The sequence below is a fragment of the Anopheles marshallii genome, chromosome 3 (assembly GCF_943734725.1).
Source record: "Anopheles marshallii chromosome 3, idAnoMarsDA_429_01, whole genome shotgun sequence".
Lineage (NCBI taxonomy): Eukaryota > Metazoa > Arthropoda > Insecta > Diptera > Culicidae > Anopheles > Anopheles marshallii.
This window is the reverse complement of record NC_071327.1, coordinates 36,574,207-36,587,650: the sequence shown is the minus strand read 5'-3', so window position 1 is coordinate 36,587,650 and position 13,444 is coordinate 36,574,207. Positions and strand designations below refer to the sequence as shown.

The 13,444-nt window shown below is 38.3% G+C and overlaps 1 protein-coding gene across 1 annotated transcript in view; it reads right to left on the bottom strand.

The window, feature by feature from the left end:
- The window catches only part of LOC128712555 (AF4/FMR2 family member lilli), a 33,834-nt gene extending 20,750 nt beyond the window's left edge, over positions 1–13,084 (bottom strand). The window contains exons 1-2 of the mRNA XM_053807448.1: positions 13,017–13,084; positions 11,030–11,150 (exon numbers count right to left, since the gene is read on the bottom strand). Coding sequence (XP_053663423.1) covers positions 11,030–11,150; positions 13,017–13,084 — 189 coding nt within the window. The remainder of the gene's footprint in view (positions 1–11,029; positions 11,151–13,016) is intronic.
- Positions 13,085–13,444: the final 360 nt, after the last annotated feature.

The window sequence follows — 13,444 nt, the reverse complement described above, 5'->3', positions numbered from 1 at the left end:
TGATTTAAAAAAGTTTGGGAAAAGGAAAGACCGTAATTTTAGACACTGTGGGTATTAGAACACTGTGACATGCACTATCATCTTGCCGGTTACATAACGCTCTTTGAGATATTACACTGCTTATTACCAGTCACTTTCTGTTGCAATTTGTTAATCTCATCGAATAGATATCTAAAAACTGCCTCATCGGCAATCAGACTAATGCAACAAATTTAGTGAATCGAATCTAATAAGAACCGGTTTTCTCACAGTAAGGACAGTTACTTTCTGGCTACGTAATAATAATAGTAAAACCGCATGGCCTTATGAATAATTAAACCAAGAGTAAAAACAGAATTAAGTTCATTTTTAAACTATCTGCCATCGAAGAAAACAAAAAAAACTTCATTTATTGTAATAATTGATCAATTGGTATTAATAGCCTATTTCAAACTCTTCACCGGAATAAGAAGAAATTCGATTTTATTTTTATTTGTTTTTTTTTTTATCAATTTTATCGCTTATATTTTGATATTTATCATCTGAGTGGCGAGAAAAATGCATATTGCGTTCGCAATCTTTATTGCTATCAAACAATACCACTATTAAGAGGATTAAATTTACTCATGAGTTTTATAGTATATACATAAAATAACAGAGTGAATAGTTTAAGTATTGACACCCTAGACACCCATAGTATCTTTAACTTTAATATATTAAAAACTAAACTAAATGCAATTTAAATGATACATTTTTACTACTGATAAATGTTTCTTTTTTCTTGGTTATTCTTATGCAGGACCTCTTTGAAATTTGCTCTCGACCCTTAATGGAAAGCACAAACAACAATTATTTATTTCAATAAAAAGCAACACGCAAGATACTAGCTCATTAACCGTCATCGATCATTTTATAATAGCTTAGGTCTATGAACGATAGAGAAGGTATTTTTGTAGTCTGCTTAACTTTTCGGTTGCATGAATTATGGGTTTTCTTTTTTTCTGGCTTATCAACAACTGATTAACAGGTAATTGAAATTAATTCTTACATTCTACATTGCCTAACCTCGTCGAAAAAAACACACAACACAGAGCGAATCAACACGATCAAGACAACAATACACCCAAAAAGGCATAAACGGTCGAAAATTTATCTTATTAGTGTAATATACAAGTTATCCCTACAATTTGCTCTTTCCGAAAATTAAAAATCTACGTCAAATGAAAACACAAGATAGCGTGACTTTACGCTTGATAGCAACTACTACAAAAAAACATCAACTAAATACATAAACAAAAGATCTAGTTCATAAAAAATCTCGACTTTTTTTCGTTTTCGTAGAGTAAAAAAAATATAATTATTATTTTAATGAAACTGAAAGGTAATTTCAGGGTTTTTTCATGCCTCCATTCATTTCCTATTTGTTGAATACTTACACAAAGCAACGAAACATACTCGAAATGACAAGAACATTAAGCTATTAGCACGATCGGCTGCTTAACCTTGTACGGCGTAAGTGCACGAAATGAAATATGACCAAACATTAAATCATAAGCCGAACCCATCATCAGGCGCTCTTTCCTGACTGGGATGGTCTCGTTTATAGGTCGATAATACCCACTATTTTAAAGCCCATTACCATTAATTGATGTTAGCAGTTATTCGTCGACTGTCCTCAATGATCATCCGTTAAATGTTATTTCTTTTCGTCTTTGCGCGAAAAATACACGACTAATGAATATTATGCCACTAGTTTACTTTTCAGCGTTCATTTATCCTCAAACTTTTAACACTTTGTATGCGTACACTTTTAAAAGTGAGCACTAGGCTGCTGATCAGAAAAAAGTAGCAATGAAGAATTGTATAGAAAAATATTTTACATCTCACCCTGTTGTTCGCTTCAGTAAGTACTTTTCCCGAATTTACAAAACATAACAGAGAACAATTATTTACTATTTGAAATCGTTTCATTACTGGCCCCACATGAAACAAACCGACCGAATTCCAACTAATTTTCTCTTCTAGGAAGGGATAAAAAAAATAGTTTCATTTCTTTTGTACGAACACAACATTTCCACAAATACTGAAAACGCGGTAAGAGCAGTACTGAATAGAAACTCATACAATCTGCTCAAGGTATCGACCCATCCATTTGTATGAACGTCCAGTATCTTCTCGGAACGAGAAAAATCTCTTTCTGGGCCGACTACACATTGATCAGATTTTTTCATTCATCTGCCGTTCGTTAATTGTAGAAAAAATAAAAATTCTGAAAAAAGAACCATCATAATGGAGATGTTCGGAAAACAAATAGCAATACTGATGAACGAGAACAACTTAGATTTCTCTGGATGGCGAAGCGTGTGCGAAGCAAACGGTGTAAACTTATACGAGCAAAAGAAATATTTTTTATAAAGAAGCATCCCCGTGGGATATCCATAACGATACGGATAGAAAAACGGGCAACATCGATTCTTTTCCTCAATAATTTGAAACACACGCTTTTTTTCAATGAAACTTTCCTCAACCGATTCAGTTGATGCCTGGAGATCGAATGCTGGAAAGACTGGGTAAAGTATACACACAAACAATTGAAATTAATGGATAATGACATTAAAAACCCAGAAAAGTCTAAACTGATGGTATGTTTTGTGTCATTCTGTTATCAAAAAAACAAGATAAAACTAAACATTTACTTCAACGCCATGTTGGAACACGATTTGATCACCAATATACACAATACGTATTGCAACTTAAATGAAAGAGGGTCCTTTCATTATTCCAGGAACTATCACAATTTCTAACCTATAATGTGATAAAATTACACCGTTTGCTTACGCATATTCCGTTTTGTTTGACATTATTTTTTTTTTGAACGAATTTACTCTCCTTCTGTGAATTAAGGTTGTATCAGGGTCGACCGATAAGGGCCCAACGGCTAAGTCTGCCCTGTTGAGAAATTGAACAACATTGCAAACTTTTTTTTTGCAAAAATGTCAAAATGCCAACGCTTTCTTGGAAAGACAAAGTAGCTACAACAATTTTTAGAACAGACGAACGACGTATAAACTGATGGATATCTCATTGAAATTAAAACTCAGAAATGAAAATACATTTTTTTAAGATACATGATCTTTTAGGAAGAAAACCTCCTGAAAGACACTGGGGTTTTAAGACGAATGTTAAATGCTTTTTTCCGTAAGAACGATCAGGCTGTATCGACTTTACCACGTAGCCGGATACTCAGTCCTCGTTAAGGGGTAAGGTTCGGAAGGGATTTTGTCCCGGTTCCGTCGTAGACCAGCGCCGCTACCAATGCACCACCGGACCGTCCCAGATGATAAATGTTCTTAATGCTAGAACTGCCGGACCATTCATATAATTCGCTACGGTTTCTATCAATCACATTAGTTTTTGGTATAGGTTAAACACTTCCGTAGTGAATGCATAACTTACATATATCGAAAGTGTAATGCTAAAAACAGAACAATCAGACGTAATGTTATGGAGGTGCTTCGTGCGACGTGTCGATAGAACGTGTCAGACAAACGGACTATCGAAAGCCTATTTTTTTAGTAAGTTTGATCCTTTTTTATCTGATTCTGCAGCTGTATACATCTTGACAAGAATCAAGAACCGTATTTTGTATTTGTTCTGGTGATTCCACACAAAAAAATCGATATTCGATAGAGTACCCTTTGAACAGAAACACGGTTTTCTGTTTTCCTATGATCAACGATTGCAGATGTAACGTTCAGTTTGAAACAAGGATCGATTCTCTAAACAGTACGGTCAGGATGGAAGCCATTTACCTACCCACGAAGATTTTGATAATTAAATCAGCGCACGGACAAATGATACAGAATCGAAATTATTCGTCATTTAAACCAAAACTTCAATTTTCGAAGATCAGAAACAATACTTGGGAACAACAGACAATATTGAGATTTACACAAATGTCGATTGGAAAAATATTAATCTTAGAATGATTCGTTTAATAAATAATAATTCCTTCTATCATGCATAAAGTACAGCTACTAGCAAACGCAGTACATTAAAGCACAATTATTACTTTATAAAACTACTTCCAATAAGATTACCAGAAAACGTAAGAACAAGTTCTATTTGTGAACAGGGAAACAAAGCGTATATTCAAGAAACCACTTCCAAAATGTTAAAAAGCTTTGTAATTTATTGCACGCCTTGCACCCACCTCACTATCCCACACGTTGTTTTTTTCATGTAAATGTTACATGGGCGCTACCCTTACGTGACTAAAAAAAAGTGCCCTCCCGCTTGAGTTTCGCGTAAAAAAAATACACCCTCGGTGGAAAAAGTACATTGCCACACTCTTGGGTGAACCCTTTTATCATCCTGTGTGTTGTGGTTACAGGTTTACAGGACGCAAAAACGCCTCTTTTTGTCACCCACCACCAGTCATTCCACCGAACCGAAGCATCGTCCAAATGAGCGGTAAAATGTACCGCCTTCCGAAGAGAGTTCATGCTTTGTCACGTACACCTTTTCATCCTTGCGCACCGCGCATCTTCCGCACACCCTTGACGAGACGTACACTCGTTGTGGGTTTCTGCCGAAGGACACACCAACACAATTTCCCTTATCTTTGCGCCACCGATGGTGCACGTTGGATATGCGCGCGCGAGTGTACCGGCACGTGAGCGAAATGGAAAATTGAATTTCAATTTTCCTCACCCATTGTAACCCGGTCAGGCCGAGTCCAACATTTTCGCCGATCGTACGTCCTGTATCGGACGAGGGAAGTGGACGTGGGTGGAGGTTCTTGTGCCGAGGGCAATATAAACGAAGTTGTAGGTTCGTTTGCACCATCACAGGAGCGTTTCCTAACTGCGTTGGTTGTCTATTTCTGGGACAATCAACGTGGGTTCAAAGAGTTGTAGGGAAATAAACTTTTACAAACCGAGTTATGAATGAACATTAAAACGACAAATGCATGTCATTATAATTTACAATTCATGCGATTTATCAGTGACATATTTAAATAATTCATAAGAATTTACACAACATCAACTTCTTTTAAATGTAAATATTTCGTTAAAAAGTACACGTGCATTTCGGTTAGCAACGTTTTGTTTTAAGTTACCCTAACTAAAACTCCTGCTATAATTTACGACTTAACATTCAAAAACATCCCTGTAAATTTTTTACTGCTTCATTCCAGTCGCAACTCTCAACTACATTCGCCATAACTCTTATTGAAGAGAAGGTTACAGATTAAAATAAAAGTACCGTACCTGTATGCATTTTTTTCATGCAAATTTTACAATCATTGAACTAGCTGTACCGCGAAAGTTACCTCATTTCGTTAGCAGCTCAACGATACATTAAAACAAGAACGCTGAGACACAGCCTCGGGAAAGCGTTCCATTTCAGTGTGGAGTTCGTTACGTGTTCGTATGCATTTTGCAACGTCTGAACCACATTATACCTTTCTTTGCCTTACCGTAACTTCACCGTTTCGTCATATATGAGGGTGGCAAAGTGCATCCTCCGGCCGTCAGTTTCTTCGTCCTTTGTTATTCCACTTCTCCAGGCATAAACATCAGACAGATCGTTACTCATTTTCAGGATAAATAAACTCGCAGATGCAACCGTACATCTCTGCGGATGACACACAGCTTATCGGACCGCAATAAATGCGAACTCAGTTTACACTGTGCACTATAAACCCAACGGCTCCCATTTTCCATCATCCGTCTGCATGGTCTCTTAGCGGTCCATATTTAAATCTCCACTTAATATGGACGTGACACTAGGGTCATGAGTTACGCTCGTAAAATTGTGTTTCTTACTTGTTGTAGAGAAAGTTAGTAGCAAAACAATAACTTTTGTACGGTGTTATTATTCCATTTAGCATGCTCTCTAAAATAATTTGTGATTTATCATGGTGTACACTAAAAATGTTATTTAAATCAAAATTATACTCTAAAATACGACCAGATCGTTCATCAAGAAAAAATAAAAATATCTTGAAGCACAACTGTTCTACAGCAGAATTACATAGTTTAAGAAATGTATAAAAACATATTCAACACAATAAAGTCTAAACTATTAAACAACAAAAATGCACAATGCAACAGTGGAACAAGTAAAATTATAACTTGAACGAAATGAAAATTTTCAACCCAAGCAAAGAAGCTGCCACCCTCTCATTGATCAAAAAAGTTTAATTTCTCATCCACGAGGGAGAAAACGGGATACATATATGGGCAGTCTGCTCAGCTTCTCACACGATCATCACAGATAATGGTAAAACTTTAACCTTGACGTGATGCAATTCTGCATACATCAACATCCAACGAGTTTCGCTTCCAACCAACACTTTGTAACGGAGCCGTCGGTACCATCTGGGACCGTGTGCCATGTGCGCGCTCTGCTCCATTTTGTTTGCCTCATCATGCTGCTCTTGCGACGCTGCGCGCTTGTTCCAACCCACAACCCCAAACAATCAGTCTGGTACATTCGCACCGAAGAATGATGTGTAATTAAACTTGCAACAACCGGATCATTCTATTCGTTCGATGGCATCCCTTTTGTCGTCCGTTGCCGGTTATGGGAAGGTCCGTGAGAACCATGAAACGGTATACAGAAGGTATGGTCGGTTGGGGTATATGTGTACTCTGGATGATTATTCCAGAATGCGAAACCTTCCGTAGGACCATCAGACAGTTCACCGGTCGCTGTGTGACGTACGCGCCAGCTCGATAAGCTCGGGTTGGACGACGACGGTCACGAGAACGCCGAATGTAACTGATTCAAACAGTTATGCAAAATGTGAAGCTGACATGCAGAAACAGGCTGTTCTACACTACCACAAGCTCGTTCGACACAGCAGTGTGTCGTGAACGTGTGGAAGTAGAGGATGCACTGTACTAGCACATAGCTGAATGCACATCTTACAGTATACCCGTCATTGGAATGAGGACAGGACACGACCAAGGTTTTGCAAATCTGTATCATAATCACTATGAGGGTAAGGTGCGGTGTAGAAACAAATCAGAGACAATGTTTATGATTAAACGATAAAAAAAAAGATATTTTATCGAAAACATAAAGTTGCACAAAAAACATTAGAATTTTCAAGACGTATTACATAATTCCTAAATCATACAGATAAAGCAGATACTCTACAAACTGCACATGTTTTTTTTTCATCTATAACGAATATGATTTAACATGTACTAACGCATCGTCTTGTTAAGCGGTAGACCCTTAAGCACTCCACTTCGATTCACCACTTGCTTCGTGTACTGTTGAAATTTTGATATGTCTATCGAATGCAAACCAATCCTTCAAACAGGCTCTTACGGTCCATCACTAACAGCATCATCATCTTCATCATCACTAACGACCAGTGGTAGTGGAACGCCAGGAACGGTTTTATTTGATACTGATTCATTTTTCCGATGAGTTTCGATCCGCACCGAAAGGTCAACGGGTGGCCCGCCCGAGCAATCTTGTTGGATATTTGCCTCGTTGGCTCAACTGTTACTTAATCCGCACGGTGAGTGTGGAATGAAATTAATCGTTCAGTACGATGGGATTTCCCCACCATTCATATTTTATGGATCAATTATTTCCATTTATAAGCAACAACTTTGCAGAATGATATTTATGTCTTCGTAGTATTTATGTTCGTAGTTAACAAGATGGACTATTATTGCAACAAAAATTCAAATATAAAATACTGATACATTTTCAAATAAAAACTCATTGCCCTCGTGGTGAAGTGATAACAAATTCAAAATCTAAATCACTCTCCGTTTGCGATTTTCACAATCTCATTAAAAAGCAATCGCATCTTCGTCATCATTCTTCTGGGCGAAATATTTTAAACACGATTCGCCTTCACGTGTATGCAAGTGCTGACGGAGGTACTGATTTTGAGGCAAACACGCAAAAACCTGTGCTCAAGTTTTGTTCCGTTTCACATAAATATCGATTCCCTCCAGGTGGGTTGACTTCAATGTACATCCACCAAACACGCGCATCCTTTGCACGATCTACTTTGCTCTTTCCATCAATCATACTTTCCATTGCTCTTCTTTCCATTCCAGAGAATCACTAGGTTTCGTAGTATCATCAACACTCTGACGTACCGGTGCTTACGGTACAGAGCGTTTCTTGCAGTGAGTCGCACTTTGGAAACAATTTCCATCGACTAATTATGGTAATTAGTGTTTGCTTTGTCAGGTACAATCACCTCTCCGTATGTTCTCGCGCGTACTTTTCCCCACAGCGCTGGAGACTGAACCTGGAAACACACATACAGCTCAGTCTAAATAATGCTTGCTTCGAGATTAAGCAGATGCGGTTGAGGAATTTGCGGTTGCAAAAACGCTTTGTCACGGTTCTGCTTTCATTACAGCTAATGCTTTTAAATGAATAAAATCACTGCGTGTTAGCTAGGTACAACTCAAATTCATTAGCAAATATACATAAAGAGCTTAAACACAGATGAATTTGCAGAGATAAACGTTTTATACACAGAGTTCGCATTCCATCTTGTAATCTAGATGTAACCAATTTATTGTGTTGTATTGTATTTTATTACTATTGTATGTTGGTTGTTTCTCCAATCAGAGCTATCAGTGTACCAAGGATATAATATCAACAGAGCTGGTTTTTTACATGAAGGGTCCAACATTACAGACTGAGACTTCCGAGATTGGAATACATCAAAGAATAACAATACGTTACTATCTTCTATCTAGCAACATAGTATCAAAGCTTTCGAAAATAGTTCATCATGATTTGACAACACTTTCGGATGCAGGAAACAGATGAAAGAGTTTCAGCACGAGACGAGAACGATACAGTATCTACAGTTCCTTCAATATTGCATTCTTAGTCGATGTAGACGGCGCACCAGGTATAGGTAAATGTCGATCGGTAAAACACTGTGAAGGAAGATTTCTCTTCCAGGATTTATTTTTACAGAGCAGTGGAAAATAGAAGACGATGTACATGCGAAAGGAATATAAAGTTCCCCAGAAGTTGCTCCCAGATGCCCGCTCATTTTCCACTCTTCGTTCTAATCCACAACGCGAGACAGGGACCTGCCACCTCTGTTCGTCAGCGGAACAGAGTCAGATTTTTCATAGTGTGCAACAAGATAACACTCCAAGACAGAAGGCCACGGGACATCGACTAAGCCGTACGTACACCCACCAACGACGTAAGGAAAAGTTCGTGCCCTCGTGGGAATTGAAAGAGTTTCCATAGTTTGGTGTTGTTCTGCTGGCAGACGTTTTTTTTCCGTAACTGCTCAGTGCAAACGAACGAACGAATATTCAACTACTCGCCAACAAACGGTCAGCAATGTGTCGGAGGGTATTCCATTTTATGTGCATATCCCATCCCGCCGGTAAACGAACGCTTATGGTAGACCGGAACCACCGTCGTGTTCGCTACGGGTCACAAATTTCAGTCAAAGTGGTCAAATTGAGAGTAGGAAAAATAACAAACAAACACACGCCCAATACGAACATCGCTAGGATGGCCAAATAGAGAAATGAAAAGCACACGTACTACCAACAAAGACGACCGGTTCTCGTCGTCACGCTCCGTCACACTCGTAAACCCATTTGCCAACGATCTCTAGGTTACAGGATAGCAGAGCAATCATATAAGCTAGCAATGATCGCAATTGGGGTGCACTCGATAAGGAATCACAACTCCACCAATAGAATGAGTAAGGTAAGTAAGTAGTAAGGTAGTACGATTTCTTGCGATGCTGTATTTTCGTCTTCAAAGTAAAAACATTTCAAAATCAAACATTTCAAATCATCTTCAAACGATGTGTTGTTGTAAGTAGATTTGAAAACAAAAATAAAAATAATAATAAAAATAAATAACATTTTTTATCAAACAAAAACAATATGTTCATAAATAACAAAGCAATATTCAACATTGCGAAAATTTTAATTCAAAATGCTAACCCTCCCATGAACAAAAAAAAATTAAAAAATTAAATTCATGAAGTTCTGGACAGTATTGTAACAGAAACGTTCCAATCAAGAGTATATTTTAAAAAGAAAAAAATAAACAAAACCATCCACTCTACCAGACTATCCTACAAACTTCAAAAACAGTTGCACGATACTGGAAAAAATGACGACCGGCGTAACTGCATCTAGCAGCTGCTTGTCTCAAACACACCGGAACGAGCAACGTAACATCGCACGCGCTCAGCTGGAGAGCAAAGGAATCGAGCGCCACCAACCCACACATGGAAAAAAACCTCCACAGAGCGAGCGCACATAACCTTATTTGCCCAGTTCACGGTTGGATAAACATTCAGCGTGCTCGTCTTGGGATGTGGGAGCAATATTCGTATCTCCAATGGGATTAGAAGAAGACTCAACATACAGTGCATCCTAGCTTGCAATAGTTCCTTTCAATTTGGACCCATTCCGAATCCATGGGTAACACTTGACAAGATCCAAGTGGCACATCCTACATCCCCAACGGAGAATGTATGCACAGACAACTCTTTAAGCCCAAAAGTATCCTATCCAAACGATAGCTCTGCTGATGTGGACATGTTGTACCGGACAACTGACGGAACAAATATCTTCACACAAACCTTTCTTCTCGAGGGCATGCCATACAGTCAGCCGACCAATAATAAAATGTTTCATTGATGCAGCTTTATTCAGATGGACTTATGGGTTGTTTGACTTTTGTATGCAGAGAAATTCCTATTTTGAAGACCACCAATTGTAACCTCGAAAGTTAAACATTCTTCACAAACTGGGAATACGAGTGTGTAGAAATTTCTGGTATCTGATTAAATAATGATTTATAGTTTTCACCTTCTAGATAATCGATTATCGATATATATCAGATAAAATAACATCAAAGGTCAATGTCATCCATTCAATCGAGTCAACTTATAACTCACAATCATTTAAAAAAAGTTCTGGGCGTATGTAAATATACTGAATCTCTACACGTGACGGTTCGATAAACAAAAGTAACACTAAAAGCCAGATTTTAAAACACTTACCACTTTAACCGGTGCTGCGAATAGTGGTGCTGTTGGTTCCGGTTCCCGTTCGGCCTGCAGTTGGGCACGGGCTTGTTTATCCCGTTCTCTCCGCTCCATCCTTTCATGCTCATCGTCGTGCCTGTGGGTATCAACAGAAACCAAACAAACTAGTTAAATAACGAGCTCCGCAAAGAACGCTTAATGCTTTCAATCCAAGTCCACTCAATTGTTAAAACATATGCCTTCAAATGAATCAACTTTCAATCAATGCAGCATAAAATGTACGCTCCCCATACGCTTATTGACACATAAAACGAATCAAGGTTCTCTCAATACCTACTCGTTTGTTTTTTTGTCGTTGTATCATCTGAGGTCAAACAACAATGCATCGGTAGTATAAAAACAAAAACGCAATTCAAACTCGTCGACCATTTTAACAGGGTCACACACAAGTCCTCAATTTGTAGCGCGTTAAAGCATTAAAATACAATATCATGGCCAATACCGTCATGTTCAGCGTTTTATTCGATAGAATGTATGCGGGTGTAACTCTTCGAATGTTTGCTCTGGCTTCGCAACAACACTAATTCCAATGAAATAGGAATTAGATTATCTTTCGTTAGGTGATGCTGGTAGAATTCGTTAGCTTCGCAGTATAAAAACAAATATCCAGCATCGTTACCCACGCTATTGCAGCAGAATTCTATTCTCGATCGTTTTTACATTCCAAGTGCATACACATTAACGATTTGGAGCACAATAAGAAAATATAACAAAGATTGCTCCTACTGCCCATCATTAAACTTCATCACCTCAGTCTATGTCAAGTCTGTGTTGCGACATTAAAATAAAATATAATTGAAAATGAGAATAGAAGGATCCATTATAGCGCGACATTTCAACATTTGATTATGAGAACTTAAAATTCCATAGAAATGCATTCTGTCTTACATATTGAAACTATTTCACATCTAACAATACTGATTTTAGTTGAACCTTTCATTCTAAAGTGATCATTTTAAAATATTCTACTTCATATGTCATTAAATTAACGTTTTGAGCTATTTCTTAATGGCACACCGAATACGCATAAACTGTATCATCTCGTCAAAAAGAAACGTTATACGCATTCGCATTTGTTTGTCCTCAACACTGTCTGAACGGTTTGATCGTACACACAGGTACTTATACAATCAATTATACATTTGAAGGATTGGTTAGTGATGCTAGCCGAGCCCAAAGACACATGGAATTTTACCCCTTCATAAGCCTATGAAACAAATTCATCATATCACAAAAACCGGAATCGCCATCGTCATGGTCACCAGCATCGGGAACCGCCCTCGATTGCCCCAGTGCCTAGAAGCAGGATGGTATGGTTCTCACGGATTAGATGAAAGCAATGCCAGGAAGTTCTACAAAATTTCCTGCAAAATTCAGTGTACCACGTAGCATCTATCTTGCAGTGTCTGTTCTAGTTTTCATGCTAATTTATTTATCATTTCCTACCAGCGCTGGTCACTACTCACCCATCCTATTTCTGGCAATATATACCCTCAGGCGTCATTGAACTCGTTTGCTATAACAAGATACACATATTGGTGAGGGAAAATTTAGCTAATGTGGCACACTTCGGCAAACGATATTGACTATTTTTTCTACATCTCTTAGATGACTTCGAAAAAAAAATGTACTTATTCACATTCCTCGCACTAAGTACACGCAAACTTGTTCAACGAACATAACAGGCAAAGCACACATATACAATTCACAACAGCACAACCACTACGATTCTACGTACATCTCGCCATCGCAGCATCTCTACATGATGCATACTTAATGGCAACGTTACCCGTTCCTTTGGCGATGTGGAAAAGTCGTCATCATCGTTCGAAAAATTTGCTATAAAAAGGACACGAGCTCGTCTGGAAACAAACCCGGACAAAGAAAAAGCGTCCGGCAGGCATACTTTATCGTTCACAGGGTGACTTTATATGATCCGTACCGGGACGGTACCATACGGTGCAGGAAGATCAGCAATACCAGACCAGTAGCATGAGCACCATGTGACATGATTGCTTGAAACTGTGCTGCACATCGCTCCTGTTTCCCTTCGTTACTCTTTCTCACTACACAGTCTACACAATATAAATCCCGCCATATTGTGCTTTTCCTGCTTTACTATGATGTCGCTTATACGCATCAAAAATTATACATATAGGTTCCGACGATAGTTGAAATGAATTTTATTTTCATCGTACCCGTTCACAAGGAAATTGATAGTAAACGTTGCAACCAGCTGACGTTGGGAGACGCGGAGGATACTTTCGTTACCTTTCCGTAAGTCGCAAATAGTGAGCAAACGTATTATAAGCAGTTTCCAACTAGACTTGTTATCAGTCCCGTCGATTTCACGGATTTAGCTCGTCTACG